Source organism: Oncorhynchus nerka, linkage group LG16 (assembly GCF_034236695.1).
Source record: "Oncorhynchus nerka isolate Pitt River linkage group LG16, Oner_Uvic_2.0, whole genome shotgun sequence".
In the NCBI taxonomy this organism is placed as follows: Eukaryota; Metazoa; Chordata; class Actinopteri; order Salmoniformes; family Salmonidae; genus Oncorhynchus; species Oncorhynchus nerka.
The window spans coordinates 26,834,045-26,853,160 of record NC_088411.1 but is presented as its reverse complement, the minus strand read 5'-3'; the positions used below and the strand labels follow the sequence as shown (position 1 = coordinate 26,853,160).

The 19,116-nt window shown below is 46.0% G+C and overlaps 1 protein-coding gene across 1 annotated transcript in view; it reads left to right on the top strand.

Annotated features, from left to right (window-relative positions):
• Positions 1–19,116, top strand: part of lrpprc (leucine-rich pentatricopeptide repeat containing) — a 75,351-nt gene that overhangs the window by 12,637 nt on the left and 43,598 nt on the right. The window contains exons 12-22 of the mRNA XM_029685310.2: positions 5,646–5,764; positions 5,994–6,087; positions 6,920–6,989; positions 12,999–13,026; positions 13,396–13,453; positions 15,710–15,816; positions 16,048–16,125; positions 16,228–16,287; positions 17,973–18,086; positions 18,327–18,457; positions 18,891–18,976. Of these exons, the coding sequence (XP_029541170.2) occupies positions 5,646–5,764; positions 5,994–6,087; positions 6,920–6,989; positions 12,999–13,026; positions 13,396–13,453; positions 15,710–15,816; positions 16,048–16,125; positions 16,228–16,287; positions 17,973–18,086; positions 18,327–18,457; positions 18,891–18,976 (945 nt within the window). The remainder of the gene's footprint in view (positions 1–5,645; positions 5,765–5,993; positions 6,088–6,919; positions 6,990–12,998; positions 13,027–13,395; positions 13,454–15,709; positions 15,817–16,047; positions 16,126–16,227; positions 16,288–17,972; positions 18,087–18,326; positions 18,458–18,890; positions 18,977–19,116) is intronic.

Here is a 19,116-nt window from a genome sequence, read left to right as displayed (position 1 = left end):
TGGGGGGAAAGAGGTCGGATCTGAGCCTGAGATGGAGAGAGGGCACTCCAGGCAGAACGGAACAGATGATGACACCCCCCCCCCCCCCCCCCCCCGTTTCTCTCAGGGGACCTCTCGGAATAGATCTTAGTAAAGGTCAAGGAAGGTCGCAGGATAACTACTGTACGTTCTTATTCTCCTAGACTAAAACAGGCCCAGGACTGGAAGTTGTTTTGGTTGTCTGACTGTCAAACTGTACTTTCCTTTCTTCCCTTTTGTTGCTCTGCTGTTCTCCAGCTTTTGTGCTACCTCACTCCTTTTCAACGTCCCTCAGTGAATTAGCATAATGGCAGGTTTATCTAAGCGATGCTCTTCTCTCTCATATGAGGAGCAGGCTGATTTGACCTCTACCCTGCCCTGAGGGGGAAAGGATGGGGTCCCCCTTTTTGGTGCGGATTGGGGGACGGTAGCCTGAGAGGTTTAATCCCCCACCCCCTACCTACTCCTGTGGGCGTAGGGGTCACAGGTCATTCTGCTACAGTGGCTGTGGAAGCCTCTAGTTTCCTATAGTCCAGTTTCAGCCCTGGAGAAACTACAGGGCCTCATGGGAGAAGGGGGTTTAGGAGCAGTTCATCCTTCCTGTTTTCATATTCTGATATAGAAAACGATTAATTGTGTTGCTACTTTATTTCAAAAAGATAAATGGCTAGACTGAAATGGTCCAAGGCGAGTTCAAACTCGTGTCATAATGACCGTATTTGGACATTGTCATGTCACAAAATGTTCTGCCTTTGAGAAGCGATAGTCTTTTTGTTTTTGGAGTCTTAGTTATAGGTGAGAATGGCTGCTTCAGGAGGTTCAGAGTATCGTGCTAGCAGACTCCACCCTGGTTTGAACATATCGGACATCCATTTAGTTGTCAGACCGCTTAGCGGAAACAAAGAAACTTCTCTTTCTTTTATACTCTGGTTGTCCCTGTGTTGTTAGCGTTAACCCTCATGAATGATGCAGCCGCTGTTTGGCTGCAGGAGGGGCGTGTTTGTGTCCATTCGTGTGTGTGTGTAAAAAGCGTTCGGGGTCAGCGTGGTGGAGGTGATGTGACTGATGCGGAGTGACTTGATTTCATGTAAATGCGAGCGCTCTGAGGGAATTCACTTTGGATTACCCGCACCACTGTGCACCGGCATGAAATATTAAGCGCCATGTCACTTTCTGTCCACAGGTGTCACTGGCGGGCAGGAACGGGGGCAAAAAAACTTAGCATTTTGATGAGGTGTGGATTTGGGCAGGCGAGTTTGAGGAAGCATATGCTCTGCTTTTGTTCCCACCAGCCGTGAGCCACGGCCGGCTTGTCACTCCCGAACGGGGAGAGCTCGCTTATCACTTGTGACAACGGTGAGAGAGAGAGCGAGAAAGTGGTGCGGCGAGCCGCCTCTGCTTTACGAAGAGGCTTTTATGTTTTGTGAGGTGCAGATTAAAGCCCCCCTGTCTGCCACCAGGCATCCAGTCTACCCCCCCCCAACCAACTCTCCTCGACCTCTTCAACAAATGCCCCCTTTCCCTCTAACCCAGCTCTCACCACTTCCTCTCCTGCCATCCCTCAGTCCACCCTGTGAGTGCTAGTGTGGTAATTAATGGAACAAGAAGTGATTCCATCTGACATCGTCACAGCCACCTGTACTCCTAGAGACAAAAACCGAGAGCGACGGGCGGAGGGAGGGAGGGGTAGAGCGAGGCAGAAGGTACAGGTACTCATTTCAAGGACAGAGGAGGAGTGTAAGAAATGGCAACCAGTTAATTCTGGTCCTCTCCTTGCTATTCTCTTCTTTCATTTTCCCTTTCTATTTGTCAATCTCTTGACTCAGAGGGCTTCTCATCTAGTCTCCTCTGCCTCAGTGGACATGTAGTTATAGTCTGACCTGCGCATGTACCAGGATGTCTAAGGTGAGGATTAAGCCTTCAGTCCCAATGAGTCAGTCTTGTCAGTCACTGTTAAGTTCCTCTGCTGTGCTCCAGCCAGCCTCATGCCTCACCTGTGCAATATTAGAGGGCTAGATACACCTGCTTCAATTGTAAGATGAAGTGCACTTGGAAAAAGCTAAAAAGAAAAGTTAGCTAACCTGTCTTAACACCTTTTACCTAAATATCAAAAGGATCATTTGTTCTACTTTATGCAGTGAGTTTATGAACCATGTATATGAAGCCTGTTTGAAACCCCGATATTTAGCGTTCACCAAGTAACCACTGAACCAGCGCCCACCCTGCTGCTTTTAAAAGCAACTCACTCCCTCGCACACTTGCATTAGTGAAAAAGTGCTGATTCTAGAATCTCACGTGAGAACCAGGTCATATACAGTATATACTGAATATATAAATAGCAATGCAACAATTTCAACAATTTGACTGAGTTAGTTCATATAAGGAAATCAGTCCATTTAAATCATTTTAATAGGGCCCTAACCTATGGATTTTACATGACTGGCCCACCTACTGGGGAGACAGGCCCAGCCAATCAGAATGAGTTTTTCCCCACCAAAGGGCTTTATTACAGACAGAGATACTCCTCAGTTTCATCAGCTGTCTGGGGGGCTGGTCTCAGATGATCCTGCAGGTGAAGAAGCCGGATGTGGAGGTCCTGGGCTGGCATGGTTACACGTGGTCTGTGGATGTGGAGGTCCTGGGCTGGTGTGGTTACACGTGGTCTGTGGATGTGGAGGTCCTGGGCTGGTGTGGGTATACGTGGTCTGTGGATGTGGAGGTCCTGGGCTGGTGTGGTTACACGTGGTCTGTGGATGTGGAGGTCCTGGGCTGGTGTGGTTACACGTGGTCTGTGGATGTGGAGGTCCTGGGCTGGGCTGGTTACACGTGGTCTGTGGATGTGGAGGTCCTGGGCTGGGCTGGTTACACGTGGTCTGTGGATGTGGAGGTCCTGGGCTGGGCTGGTTACACGTGGTCTGTGGATGTGGAGGTCCTGGGCTGGCGTGGTTACACGTGGTCTGTGGATGTGGAGGTCCTGGGCTGGGCTGGTTACACGTGGTCTGTGGATGTGGAGGTCCTGGGCTGGGCTGGTTACACGTGGTCTGTGGATGTGGAGGTCCTGGGCTGGCGTGGTTACACGTGGTCTGTGGATGTGGAGGTCCTGGGCTGGCGTGGTTACACGTGGTCTGTGGATGTGGAGGTCCTGGGCTGGGCTGGTTACACGTGGTCTGTGGATGTGGAGGTCCTGGGCTGGGCTGGTTACACGTGGTCTGTGGATGTGGAGGTCCTGGGCTGGGCTGGTTACACGTGGTCTGTGGATGTGGAGGTCCTGGGCTGGGCTGGTTACACGTGGTCTGTGGATGTGGAGGTCCTGGGCTGGCATGGTTACACGTGGTCTGTGGATGTGGAGGTCCTGGGCTGGCGTGGGTACACGTGGTCTGTGGATGTGGAGGTCCTGGGCTGGCATGGTTACACGTGGTCTGTGGATGTGGAGGTCCTGGGCTGGTGTGGGTATACGTGGTCTGTGGAGGTCCTGGGCTGGCGTGGGTATACGTGGTCTGTGGAGGTCCTGGGCTGGTGTGGGTATACGTGGTCTGTGGATGTGGAGGTCCTGGGCTGGTGTGGGTATACGTGGTCTGTGGATGTGGAGGTCATGGGCTGGCGTGGTTATACGTGGTCTGTGGATGTGGAGGTCCTGGGCTGGTGTGGGTATACGTGGTCTGTGGATGTGGAGGTCCTGGGCTGGTGTGGGTATACGTGGTCTGTGGAGGTCCTGGGCTGGCGTGGTTACACGTGGTCTGTGGATGTGGAGGTCCTGGGCTGGGCTGGTTACACGTGGTCTGTGGATGTGGAGGGGCTGGGTATACGTGGTCTGTGGATGTGGAGGTCCTGGGCTGGCGTGGGTATACGTGAGGCCGGTTGAACGTACTGCCAAATTCTTGAAAATGACAGAGGTGGCTTATGGTAGAGAAAGTGGACATTCCTGCAGTCAACATGCCAATTGCTACACCTGTCAGGTAGATGTATTATCTTGGCAAAGGAGAAATGCTCACTAACAGGGATGTAAACAAATGTATTCATAACATTTGAGAGCGAGAAGCTTTTTGTGCGTATGGAACATTTCTGGGCTTTTTAAAATTTCAGCTCATAAAACATGGGACCGACACTTACCAGCTCCATTGACATGTTTTCTATCAGTCTGGCTCGCCCAGAAATGGATCATAGATTATTCAACAGAAAAACAGGTGCTCTTCTCCTTTCATAAAAAAATGAAAAAATGAAGAAAGGATGAGAGGACACTCACAGGCTCCATTGAGAAGAAAGCATCAGATCTACTTTTTTTTTCTTTCTTGAAAGCAGTGAGGGCAGTGAGCTGTGAAGGAGAGAGAGGTGAATGAAGGACACATGATGGAGTGGCCTGAGTGAGCCAGGTGCCTACCTGGTTAATGCTACCCCTCTCCCTCTCTCCTTCACCTCCACCCCCGGCTGGGGCTCCTAAGTTAGGTTTTAATGGTGGATAAAAGCAGGTCCTTATCTTTTATTCAGGTGTGTTTTGGGGCGGTGGAGGGTATTACCAGGTGAACAGAGACCCTCCCAAGAGGACTGAGATACAGAGAGCTGTGTGGGCCTGAGTGGAGTGTAAACACACACACACACAGATTGAGGGAGCCAGGATGTGTCTGTGCGCTCACATACAGCACTGAAACACTTAGCCTGCCCATTTGCTGAAGTCTGCATGGAAACGTACATGAAAACATAGCTAGGTATTTCTCACCCTAAGAAAAGCGTGCACACAGTCACACTGGTTCATTCCACTCTTGGCCTCATATGTCCGTCCAGGCCTAGGCAGCAGGGTGCCTGTTCCATATGCATGTGTCTGCTCCCGGGGTGGGTGTACCTGGGGCAGAGGCTTGCGAGGAGAGCAGGGTGGTGGTTATAGGTTTGGAGCCCGGCCCCTCAACCCCTGGATGCTGCAGGGTTGGGGTCCATTTCTATTTAAATTCCCGTCAACTCCGAAAGTAAACCCAATTCCAAATGTCCCTCACTCAAAAGCATTAAAGGAAATTGTTATTGGAATTTCAGTGTGCTTCCTGAATTGACTGGAATTGGAAATGGGATTGACCCCATCCCTGATGTCCACTGTTGTGCTGTGTTGTACTGTGCTGTAGCAGAGCTGGGTATGCTAGTCTGTGCTGTAGCAGAGCTGGGTATGCTAGTCTGTGCTGTAGCAGAGCTGGGTATGCTAGTCTGTGCTGTAGCAGAGCTGGGTATGCTAGTCTGTGCTGTAGCAGAGCTTGGTATGCTAGACTGTGCTGTAGCAGAGCTGGGTATGCTAGACTGTGCTGTAGCAGAGCTGGGTATGCTAGACTGTGCTGTAGCAGAGCTGGGTATGCTAGACTGTGCTGTAGCAGAGCTGGGTATGCTAGACTGTGCTGTAGCAGAGCTGGGTATGCTAGACTGTGCTGTAGCAGAGCTGGGTATGCTAGACTGTGCTGTAGCAGAGCTGGGTATGCTAGACTGTGCTGTAGCAGAGCTGGGTATGCTAGTCTGTGCTGTAGCAGAGCTGGGTATGCTAGTCTGTGCTGTAGCAGAGCTGGGTATGCTAGTCTGTGCTGTAGCAGAGCTGGGTATGCTAGTCTGTGCTGTAGCAGAGCTGGGTATGCTAGTCTGTGTTGATGTTCCTCCAGGGATCATGGAGGTGTTGAAGGGCATGCAGGAATTGGATGTACCAGCTGATGTAGAGACAATGTCCTTCTACGTTCTGCCTGCTTTCCCGAACATAGACGCTGCCCGGGATGCATTCAAGGTACGGTGTGTAGGGTGGGTGTGTAGGGTGGGTGGCCTCCACATGAAGTGGCACCAGCGCCTGAAGCGCTACCCCACCCATGCACAAGAGGAGCATTCCTCATTGTCTTCAATGGACAGCCAAGATGAGATGTGTATGTGTGTTGCTCATTTCTGATTGTCTTGGTGTGTGTACGGTTGCATTTTATATATTTTTCTGTGTTCATGTGAATGGTATGTATTTGTTGAAGGAAATGGGCTGCTCCTTGGAGTCTGAGGGTTTCTTGTCCTCTGAGATGCGCTCTGAGGCTAGTAGTGGGAACCTGGCAGGACTGTTGGTTATGAGTGAGTATCTACCTGTATTTCAACTCCGTCTTAATGGCTTCCTCTGTCCATTCATCATGTAAAAACACACATCTATTACAGGTCATTATGCCGATAATCATGTCTAATGCACTTCCCTTGTTTTCATCACTATCGTTACTGTATTAGTTGTTATCCTCAATCATGTACACCAACATACATCTATTACAGGTCGTTATGCCCGTAATCATGTCTAATGCACCTTCTTTGTTCACTTATGTACACCAACATACATTCATGATGGACCCATTCCTAGTCACTCATAGTTCAGAGACGTCCAAGAGGCACTATCTAGCGAGCGTAACTCTCTGGGCCCAGGGTTGGGTTCTGGAGGATGCACCGGGGAGTTGACTCTCGTCATCAGCATCTGGCCTCTGTTTTGCCTGGAGCCTAATTGCCCCATCAGAGAGCGGTCTCTCGCCCTCTCTTCTCTCTCTTTCGCTCTCTCTCTGCTCCGCGTACACTCCTAGCTCATCAGGGCTTTTAAGTGATTAGTGTGTGTGAATATGTTTGGAGGAGCGGGAGATCGAGGGAGCAACGCGCCTAAACTGGTGGAGGTGAAGAGCGATGGGAGGGGATGAGGTGGAGGGGTGTTTAATAATGGATGCTCGTTCGCTCTACCCGCTTGCTCTCATTCACTTAATCTGTCACACACCTCTCTTTTTTTGTCCATCTGGTTGCTTGGATATTTATCTTTAGTCTTATTGGTCTTTCACACCACTTTGACATGTCACTTCTATCTATAAAGGCTTTGGGAAACCAAACATCCTTAGTGTACTCCTCAGAATGTGTCTGTTTCTCACTCCCTCTCCAGTGTCTGCTCCCTCCTTCCCTGCCCTGGACCTGAGTACCTTCAGAGGAAGTCTCATCCAGGGCTTCAGACGGTGAGTTCTCATACGTGGTAACTGTTTCTAGAATAAGAGTGTTCTGTTCGTCTCCCCCCCCCACTGTCAGTGGCTGAGTTACACTGCAGTGTTGTTCTCCCTGTAACAGGTCACCCAGTTCCAGGCCCTGGCTGCCTCATGCATATGGACACAGTCAGTCAGTGGTCCTGACCTGCAGCCCTGGCCCAGGAGCACCCTGGGATATGTGTTAATGAGGGTACTCTGAGCCCTGCCCCCAAGGCTCTGCCCTGACCCTACCCAGCCTGAGGTCTGTAGGCAGGCTACAGGCAGGAGGGCAATGATGTAAATTTGTACGCTGTACACCCACTCCTCCTGCCCTCATCTGACTTGACCCCCCCCAGGGAGCCCAGAGGTCCTGGCATACTTACTGGTGTTTTTACGCTGTTGTACTGTCCTCCCCTCACACCAATATACACACACTTGTTAGTTATGACTATAAAATCATAGTTCAAGGGGCTGATATTGCACATGTCAGAAACATCATCACCTCTTCAGGAGGAAGATTGATAAGTTTCTAGATGAATGTCATGTGAAAGATTTCGACTACATCTGCACTCGTTTCTCACTGGTCTCTGGATGATGTTCCTGGTAGAATGGCCGTCTGCTATAGATTCAGCTGTGAGCCTTGCGGTGTTGCCGTTGCCAGGCGGCCTGTAACGCCCATAATTGGGGTTGACGCCAAAGAAGAGGGGGGTGTCACTGGGGAGGGTGTGCTGTGTCAGAGCCATGTCACTACACTCCACAACCTGCTTCTGTCAGAGCAAGGTCAAGGGATAATTTAATCATTAAAGACCCCCACTCCCCCTCCACCCTCTTCTCGTCTCTATGCCTCTCTTAAACCAGCTGACAACGCCACATACGCACGGCTGTGTCATCATAATTTAGGAATCGTTTTGTGTGGGTGCGTGTGTCTGACATGGTTTTCGGGTGACTATTCATCTAAATATTGTGTAGGGTGCCTCTTCTTCCCTTCAGTCAAGTTCCTCTCTTTTCCTCAGATGATTTGTCAAGGCAAAGTGGCAGTCTTCTCTGTGTGTGTGTGTGTGTGTGTGTGTGTGTGTGTGTATATACATTCCTGTTGCATTGTTTTCAGTGATCATGTATCTCTGTTAGAGCTTTCAGAATTGATAGTTTGCTCCTTCAGAAGGCCCAGGCTCTTGTCATCCCTGTCTGTTTACTGGTGGTTTGCCATGTGACATTAACGGAGTTGTCATGTTCCATTGGGACTCATATGTCAGTAATCTGTCATATTGTTCTTATAGAAGCTTGCTTTATGTCTGCTGATTCCTGTGTGTATGTACAATACCAGTCAAAAGTTTGGACACCTACTCATTCAAGGGTTTTTCTTTATTTTTACTATGTTCTATAATAGTGAAGACATCAACTATAGAATAACACATATGGAATCACGTAGTAACCAAAAAAGTGCAAAAAACAAAACATATTTGAGATTCTTCAAAGTAGTCACCCTTTGCCTTGATGATAGCTGTGCACACTCTTGGCATTCTCTCAACCAGTTTCATGAGTCTTGAAGGAGTTCCCACATGCTGAGCACTTGTTGGCTGCTTTTCCTTCACTCTGCGGTCCAACTCATCCCAAACCATCTCAATTGGGTTGAGGTCGGGTGATTTGTGGAGGCCAGGTCCTCTGATGCAGCACTCATCACTCTCCTTGGTCAAATAGCCCTTACACAGCCTAGAGGTGTGTTGGGTCATTGAAATACAAATGATCGTCCCACTAAGCTCAAATCAGATGGGATGGCATATCACTGCAGAATGCTGTGGTAGCCATGCTGGTTAAGTGTGCCTTGAATTCTAAATAAATCACTGACAGTGACACCAGCAAAGCACCATCACACCACCACCACCATGCTTCACGGTGGGAACCACACATACAGAGCTCAGCCGTTCAGAACAAAGCAACACATGACAACACAGCATGGTAGCAGCACAACATGGTAGCAGCACAAAACATGGTACAAACATTATTGGGCACAGACAACAGCACAAAGGGCAAGAAGGTAGAGACAACAATACATCACACAAAGCAGCCACAACTGTCAGTAAGAGTGACCATGAATGAGTCTTTGAATGAAGAGATTAACTTCTTGCGGCGAGCCATCCCGGATCCGGGATCGTGAATACAGCCTCAAGCTCATTACCATAACGCAACGTTAACTATTCATGAAAATCGCAAATGAAATGAAATCAATATGCTAGCTCTCAAGCTTAGCCTTTTGTTAACAACACTGTCATCTCAGATTTTCAAAAATATGCTTCTCAACCATAGCAAACTAGCATTTAGCGTTAGCATTTAGCATTAGCAGGCAACATTTTCACAAAAACCAGAAAAACATTCAAATAAATTATTTACCTTTTTGAAGAACTTCGGTTGTTTTCAATGAGGAGACTCAGTTAGATAGCAAATGTTCCGTTTTCCTGAAAGATTATTTGTGCAGGAGAAATCGGTCTGTTTTCTGCGTCATGTTTGGCTACCAAAAAACCCCGAAAATTCAGTTATAAAAACGCAGAACTTTTTCCAAAATAACTCCATAATATCGACTGAAACATGGCAAACGTTGTTTAGAATCAATTCTCAATGTGTTTTTCTACATCTCTTCAATGATGTATCGTTCCTGGAAGTGTGCTTCTCCCTCTGAATGGCATGGTAAAATGATTGCACCTGAGAATTGCGCACCAACTTAGACAAAGGACACCGGGCGGACCCCTAGCAAATGTAGTCTCTTATGGCCAATCTTCCAATGATATGCCTACAAATACGTCACAATGCTGCAGACATCTTGGACGAACGGCAGAGAGCATAAGCTCGTTCACGGCACATTCACAGCCATATAAGGAGACGATAGTAAAACAGAGCCTCAAAAATTCAGCTAATTTCCTGTTTGAGGTTTCATCTTGGTTTCGCCTGTAGCATCAGTTCTGGGGCACTCACAGATAATATCTTTGCAGTTTTGAAAACGTCAGAGTGTTTTCTTTCCAAAGCTGCCAATTATATGCATAGTCGGGCATCTTTTCGTGACAAAATATTGCGCTTAAAACGGGCACGTTTTTTTATCCAATAATGACATAGCGCCCCCATAGGTTGAATAGGTTAATATTAAACTGTCCAGTTTGAGTGTTTGTTGCAGCTCGTTCCAGTCGCTAGCTGCAGCAAACTGAAAAGAAGAGCGACACATGGATGTGTGTGCTTTAGGGACTTTTAACAGAATGTGACTGGCAGAACGGGTGTTGAATGTGGAGGATGAGGGCTGCACTATATATCTCAGATAAGGGGGAGTGAGGCCTAAGAGGGTTTTATAAATAAGCATCAACCAGTGGGTCTTGCGACAGGTATACAGAGATGACCTGTTTACAGAGGAGTATAGAGCGCAATGATGTGTTCTATAAGAAGCATTGGTGGAAAATCTGATGGCCGAATGGTAAAGAACATCTTGGCCGCTCGAGAGCACCCTTACCTGCCGAACTATGCATTTTGTATCCGTAATCTAGCATGGGTAGGGTGGTCATCTGAATCAGGGTTAGTTTGGCAGCTGGGGTGAAAGTGGAACGATTACGATAGTGGAAACCAAGTCTAGATTTAACTTTAGCCTGCATCTTTGATATGTGCTGAGAGAAGGACAGTGCACCGTCTAGCCGTATAGCTCTTAACCCTCAGAGGTAGTAATCACACCTGTGGGAAGAGGGGCATTCTTCTTACCAAACCACAAGACCTTTGTTTTGGACGTGCTCAGAACAAGGTTAAGTCCAGAGAAAGCTTGTTGGACACTAGGAAAGCTGTGTTGTAGAGCATTTAACACAAAATCCAGGGAGGGGCCAGCTGAGTATAAGACTATGTCATCTGCATATAAATGGATGAGAGAGCTTCCTACTACCTGAGCTATGTTGTTGATGTGAATTAAGAAGAGTGTGGGTCCTAGGTTTGAGCCTTGGGCTACTCCCTTGGTGACAGGCAATGGCTGAGACAGCAGATTTTCTGACTTTATACACTACACTCTTTGAGAGAGGTAGTTAGCAAACCAGGCCAAAGACCCTTAGACACCAATACTCCTTAGCCAGACCAAAAGAATGGAATGGTCTACCGTATCAAAAGCTTTGGCCATGTCAAGAAAAATAGCAGCACAATATTGCTTAGAATTGAGGGCAATGAGGACATCATTGAGGACCGTTAAGGTTGCGGTGACACATCCATAACCTGAGCAGAGAACAGATTGCATACCAGAGAGAATGCTATAGACATCAAGAAAGCCAGTCTGTTGATTATTTTCAAGTTTTTCCAACACTTTTTTTTGATAAACTGGGCAAAATAGAAATAGGCATATAACAGTTAGGATCAGCTTGATCTCCCCCTTTAAATAAAGGACAAGCTGTGGCTGCCTTCCAAGCAATGGGAACCTCTCCAGAAAGGAGAGACAGGCTTGGCGGTTTATCACATCTGGCCGTGATTGGGAGTCCGGGGTAGGCCGTCATTGTAAATAAGATTTTTTTTCTTAACTGACTTGCCTAGTTAAATAAAGGTAAAAATAAAATTTTTAAAGAAGAGGGTCTAAACCATCTAACCCAGATGTTTTTTTTGGTGTAAAGTTTAAGGTGCTCAGTGACTGCCTGCAGGGGTAAACTAAAAGAGGGAGAAGCATCGATTATCACATTAGAAGGGGTGGGAGATGAGGAAATGTTGGATGGGCAGGGAGGCATGGCTGAGTCCAATTTGAATCCTGACTTAATGAAGTGATAATTAAAGAGCTCAGCCATGTATTTGTCAATAACAACCACATCATCAACCTTAAGGGCATGGGCAGCTGTGAGGAGGAGGTCTTTAACCGTTCTTCAGAACTTCTTTGGGTTAGACCCACAGAGAGAGAACTGCTCCTTAAAGTAACTAACTTTGGCCTTCCGGATAGCCTGAACAATAGCCAGTCAGCCTGAATATGAGTGTGCCGAGCCTTTCGCCAAATGCAACTTGAGGTGGAGTAACTCCACAAGATCACGGTCGAACCAGGGGCTGAACCTGTTTTTAATTATCATTTTCTTGAGGGGGGTGTGTTTAACAATATCAAAATATCAATATCCAAGCGTCTTCGACCGAAGGGATCAAGCTGATTCTATACCAATTTACAGAGGCCAGGTCATGAACGAAGGCTTGCTCATTAAAGTTTTTTAGCAAGTGTCTATGACAAATCAGGACCGGTCTTTTCACTGAGCAGCCATTACGAACAAAGGCTGTAAAACTGATCACTAAGGTCATTACAGAAAACACCAGACTGATACCTATCAGGATTATTTGTGAGGATAACATTGAGGAGAGTAGCCTTTTCTGGGTGTTTGAAGATGACTACCTTCATGTCTTAAAGTAATGATGGACTATCGTTCCTCTTTGCTTTTTTGAGCTGTTCTTGCCATAATATCGACCTGGTCTTTTACCAAATAGGACTATATTCTGTATACCAACCCTACAATGTCACAACACAACTGATTTGCTCAAAAGCATTAAGAAGGAAAGAAATTCCACAAATGTACTTTTAATAATGCACACCTGTTAATTGAAATGCATTCCAGGTGACTACCTCATGAAGCTGGTTGAGAGGATTCCAAGAGTGTGCAAAGCTGTCAAGGCAAAGGGTGGCTACTTTGAAGAATCTCAAATATAAAATATATTTTGATTAGGTTAACACGTTTTTGGATACTACATAATTCCATATGTGTTATTTCATAGTTATGTCCTCACTATTATTCTACAATGTAGAAAATAGTAAAAATAAAGAAAAACACATGAATGAGTAGGTGTCTGATTTTAAAAATGCCACTAATTGGTCTTTGACCAATCACATCAGATATATGTTTTGACAATTGGGTAAAGAAAATTCAGAATTGGGCTGCCTCTGTGAATGCAGCCTAAGTATCCTGATTCTGTGTGCTGATTTCTGTCGGTGTCCTTGTATCCTGATGTCTTGTCCTCTGCTGCCCCCTACAGGTCTGACGATCTGGAGAGCATGGCCAAGGTAAGACCATGCACCGCACTGCTTCTTGGTTTCAGCTCTGTTCATAATCGGCTGGGTGAAACTGTCAGGGGTTTGAGGCGGGTGGAAGGTTCAGAATATTTGCAGGTAGAAATATATGACATATAAAATCTTGATTTGTAATTTGGATGACCTATAGACTATTACCAGTTTTATAGATATTTATTTCTGCAATGTTTTTTTTCTAAACGTTCCCCTGTTGATTGTATTGATGCATTTTAAAAGGCAACAATATGACTGCTATATAATTCTGGGGCATGAGTTTTCACTATTCAGGTGTGATGCTGTGCGATTTGTATGTAGGTGTGTCTTTGTATGAGATGCATCTCTTAAGATCATGCTTGTTTTCAGATCACTGAGCTGCTGTACAAAGATGAGCGTTTCTCTCAGGGAGCTACAGGATCTGCTGGTAAGATCATTTGTGAATGGATGAAAATGTGGCCATAACACAAAAAAAAAAAAAAAGTTTTACATTGGAGTCATTTATCATACTCTTATACTCTTATTTATTTGTGCTGGTGCCCCATAACTCTGGCTTTGCAAGTTCCATTCTCTCCCAACTGAGCCACATGGGACAGTCAGGTGTTCGTGTGCATGTCTGTACAGTGCCTTCAGAAAGTATTCACACTCCTTGGCTTTTTCCACATTTTGTTGTTACAAATTGGGATTGAATTGTTTTTCAACGATCTACACAATTCTGTCAGTGGAAGAAAATGTTTTACATTTTTTAAAGATTCATGAAAATATCTTTTAGATATTCAACCCCCTGAGTCAATACATGTTAGAATGACCTTTTGGCAGCGATTTACAGCTGTGAGTCTGTCTGGATCTGTCTCTGAGAGCTTTGCACACCTGAATTGTACAATATTTGCCCATTTTTATTCAAGCTCTGTCAAGTTGGTTGTTGATCATTGCTAGACATTTTCAAGTCTTGACATAGATTTTCATCCCAATTTAAGTCAAAACTGTAACTAGGCCACTCAGGAACATTCAATGTCCTCTTGGTAAGCAAGTCCAGTGTATATTTGGCCTTGTGTTTTTGTTTTCTTGTCCTGCTGAAAGGTGAATTTGTCTCCCAGTGTCTGTTGGAAAGCAGACTGAACCAGGTTTTCCTCTAGGAGTTTCGCTGTGCGTATCTCGATTATGTTTTTTTTTAACAAGTCCTTGCCGATGACGAGAATATCGATTACATGATGCAGCCACCACCATGATTGAACATAAGAAGTGTAGTACTCCGTGATATGTTGGATTTGCCCTAAACATCATGCTTTGTATTTAGAACAAAAAGTACATTTCTTTGCAATTTCATTTTGTGTGCAGTATTACTTTAGTGCCTTAATGCAAACAGGATGCATGTTTTTGAATATTTTTTATTCTGTACATACTTCCTTTTCACTGTCATTTTAGCTTAGTATTGTGGACCAACTTCAATGTTGTTCCATCCTCTCTCAGCCATTAAAATCACTATTGGCCTCATGGTGAAAACCCTGCGTGGTTTCCGTCCTCTCAGGCGTCCTTCCTAACTCAGTTACCGGTGATTTTGTAGTGACTGGGTGTATTGATGCACCATCCAAAGCGTAATTAATAACTTCACCATGCTCAAAGGGATATTCCATGTCTGCTTTTTAAATCTTTTACCCATCTACCAATAGGTGCGCTTCTTTGCGAGACATTGGAAAACCTCCCTTGTGGTTGAATCTGTGCTTGAAATTCACTACTCGACTGAGGAACCTTACATATAATTGAATGTGTGGGGTAGAGATGGAGTACTCATATAAACATTTGGTCAACCACTATTATTGCACACAGTGAGTACATGCAACTTATTATTGGAATTGTTAAGCAAATGTTTACTCCTGAATCTATTTAGGCTTTCTTTAACAAAGGTGTTGAAGGTTATTGACTAAAGACATTTCTGCTTTAAATTTTATATTCATTTGTAATCATTTCTTAAACAAAATTCCACTGACATTGTGGAGTATTGTGTGTAGATCAGTAGCACATCTCAATTGAATCCTTTTTAAATTCAGGCTGTAACAAACAAAAGGTGGTGGGTGCCCAAGGGGTATAACTACTTTCTGAAGGCACTGTATCTGTGTCTCTGTCTGTGCGTTCACTGTGTATATATCTGCAGTCTCCGTTGCAGGAGTCTGCTGATGCGCTCACTCTGCGTTATGAAGACGGTTTGCACGTTCATGTCCTGCCCTAGATATAGGGTGGGTGTGAGACCTGGCCAGAGGGACAGCCTGTCTGTCAGGGAAAATGGGCCCAGGCTGCTGACACAGTGCTGAACAAACAGCCTGCGTCTCCGTCTAGTTTGTCAGGAATGTGTGTCTTTCAGTGTGTGTGGCGCGGCTGTGTCTCTCCGTGTCAGTGTGTGTGTGTGTGTGGTCTGACCGGGCTGTAGTGCTGGTGGGAGAGATGGAGACAGTTATCCGTGTCACTTCCCGTTGTGTCCTCCGCACGGCCGCCCCAGAGTGCGAGGCTGTCACCCACTGCCACCCGCCCGACACGCATTACTGTTCGCTTCACTCAAAGAATACCGTCAGCACTACTCTCTCTCACACACACACACACACACACAGCCATTATCCTGGGACCACGTTCTATGTGTGTGTGTGTGTGTGTGCACGTATAACATCACTCCTCTCTTCCTTCTGTACAGAGGCTGTGTCCTACTTTCTCTATAACCTGATGGACAGCATGACTGAGGCAGAGGTGCAGGCTCAGGAGGACAAGCTCAGGCAGTACTTCAACCAGCTGAAGAGCATGGTACACACACACACACAGATATTTGACTCATCCCATTCATAAATACAACCTCTCTGACAGGCTTACACACATTGATCTCAGATTAAGAGTTGTCTATGCGGATAATGAGATTCAGATTACCCATGTCCCAAATCTCAAATTTCAGATTAGCAATCTGCCCCCTCCTAAAATGAACAACCCCAGGTGAAAGATAATTTATTTTAATCCTGTTCTCCTGTGTTTGACCTGCAGGGTATCATCATCCCAGGGAACATCTACAGAGGGATCAGAAACCTGCTAGACTCCTATCACGTGCCTGAGCTCATCAAGGTACCTGTCCTAAATCACTGACTCACAGCTACTGTATGTGAAGGTATTCTTAATGATGCAGTTTTGGTTTCTTTCTTACGTGGTTCTTTTGGTTTCTTTTAGGATGTCATCGCCCTGGTGGACAGCCAAGAACCTCTGAACTTCTCAGACAACAGAGTTGTTGTGAGTGTATTCATTGGGTTTTAGAGATATACAGTGGGGCAAAAAAGTATTTAGTCAGCCACCAATTGTGCAAGTTCTCCCTCTTAAAAAGATGAGAGGCCTGTAATTTTCATCATAGGTACACTTCAACTATGACAGACAAAATGGGGGGGGGGTCAAGAAAATCACTTTGTAGGATTTTTAATTAATTTATTTGCAAATGATGGTGGAAAATAAGTATTTGGTCAATAACAAAAGTTTATCTCAATACTTTGTTATATACCCTTGGTTGGCAATGACAGAGGTCAAACGTTTTCTGTAAGTCTTCACAAGGTTTTCACACACTGTTGCTGGTATTTTGGCCCATTCCTCCATGCAGATCTCCTCTAGAGCAGTGATGTTTTGGGGCTGTTGCTGGGCAACACGGACTTTCAACTCCCTCCAAAGATTTTCTATGGGGTTGAGATCTGGAGACTGGCTAGGCCACTCCAGGACCTTGAAATGCTTCTTACGAAGCCACTCCTTCGTTGCCCGGGCGGTGTGTTTGTGATCATTGTCATGCTGAAAGACCCAGCCACGTTTCATCTTCAATGCCTTTGCTGATGGAAGGAGGTTTTCACTCAAAATCTCACGATACATGGCCCCATTCATTCTTTCCTTTACACGGATCAGTCGTCCTGGTCCCTTTGCAGAAAAACAGCCCCAACGCATGATGTTTCCACCCCCATGCTTCACAGTAGGTATGGCGTTCTTTGGATGCAACTCAGCATTCTTTGTCCTCCAAACACGACGAGTTGAGTTTTTACCAAAAAGTTCTATTTTGGTTTCATCTGACCATATGACATTCTCCCAATCTTCTTCTGGATCATCCAAATGCTCTCTAGCAAACTTCAGACGGGCCTGGACATGTACAGGCTTAAGCAGGGGGACACGTCTGGCACTGCAGGATTTGAGTCCCTGGCGGCGTAGTGTGTTACTGATGGTAGGCTTTGTTACTTTGGTCCCATCTCTCTGCAGGTCATTCACTAGGTCCCCCCGTGTGGTTCTGGGATTTTTGTGTGTGGTTTTTCTTGTGATCATTTTGACCCCACGGGGTGAGATCTTGCGTGGAGCCCCAGATCGAGGGAGATTATCAGTGGTCTTGTATGTCTTCCATTTCCTAATAATTGCTCCCACAGTTGATTTCTTCAAACCAAGCTGCTTACCTATTGCAGATTCAATCTTCCCAGTCTGGTGCAGGTCTACAATTTTGTTTCTGGTGTCCTTTGACGGCTCTTTGGTCTTGGCCATAGTGGAGTTTGGAGTGTGACTGTTTGAGGTTGTGGACGGGTGTCTTTTATACTGATAACAAGTTCAAACAGGTGCCATTAATACAGGTAACGAGTGGAGGATAGAGGAGCCCCTTAAAGAAGTTACAGGTCTGTGAGAGCCAGAAATCTTGCTTGTTTGTAGGTGACCAAATACTTATTTTCCACCATAATTTGCAAATAAATTCATTAAAAATCCTACAATGTGATTTTCTGGATTTTTTATTCTCATTTTGTCTGTCATAGTTGAAGTGTACCTATGATGAAAAATACAGGCCTCTCATCTTTTTAAGTGGGAGAACTTGCACAATTGGTGGCTGACTAAATACTTTTTTGCCCCACTGTAGGTGATGGTCATTTAGGGAGAGTGCGTGTAATGTTTTCCTGTTTACCTTTCAGATTCTGGATGGCAAGGTTTTGGCGCTGGAGAGCAGGCTGGCTGAGCTGAAGGCTGACAGTAAACCAGTAGGCGCTACCCTGAAACAACTCATCCTCACTCTGTGTGCCGAGGAGGTACAGTCTCACCACACATGCCCTCTGTCTTTTGGCTAATGTTTGCTAAGCTTAAACCTGGTTCAGTTCCAGAGTGATAGTCTGCTGCTCAACAGTAAGAGACAATTAAATGAGGGTTATTAATGTCCTACTGGGCCGGCTGACTATTGCGGCTCTGCAGTTGTGAGCTATGAGTCCAGCTTTAGGATTAAGCATTTGAGATGAAGGTTGATTTTTAAAGACGTCTTGTCTTTCTGACAGAAACTGGACAGGGCTCTGGAGCTGAAGAAACAACACGAGGCAGACATGGTTGCCGGGAGCTACGCCACCCTCATCCACCTCTGCTGTCGCCATGACAATGTGGAAGAGGCACTGAACTTGAAAAGAGAGCTGTAAGTGGATTGGGGAAACACACACACATTCCCCTATACTCGGTCCAGCTTAGCATTAAAGTTGAACATGAGCTGGATTAGGAGAGACGTTAATGCACTGGCCGGGCCAGAGCAGTGGACAGGGGTGTTCTGATGAATCCGGTGCGTACGTACCCCCATCTCTTCTCCTTGCCCCACACCCTGCATCTGTAACCTTTCAGTAACAGAAAGGCATTGGTGCTGCACTCAACTTCAGCTCCAATCTCTGTCCCTTTCCCATGCGCTGCTTCATCAGAGGGGGAGGGGGGGGTAGAGGAATCTGAATTGTAGGGAGATGGGAGTTACAATTGTGACATGAACTGCATCAGCCACGTTCACACACAAATTACATTTTTTTTTTTAAATGTATATTTCTCTAATCTATGGTCTAACTCTCTCAACCCCTCATGTCTAGGAGCCGTAAGGATTCCTCTGTGTCTCTGGATTCCAGCAAGTATGTGGCTCTAGTCAAGGTCCTGACCAAGCAGGGCAGACTGGAAGGTGAGTGGGCACTAGACACTGTCAGGGCAACATAGTCGAGGGAAGTTGCTTTCTGTTAAAGAAAACCTTTCAGGGTTCCTTGTCCAGACTGCTGAGAAACCTTGCCTGAAAAGTCACCACGCTTGAGACCTGAAGACTTC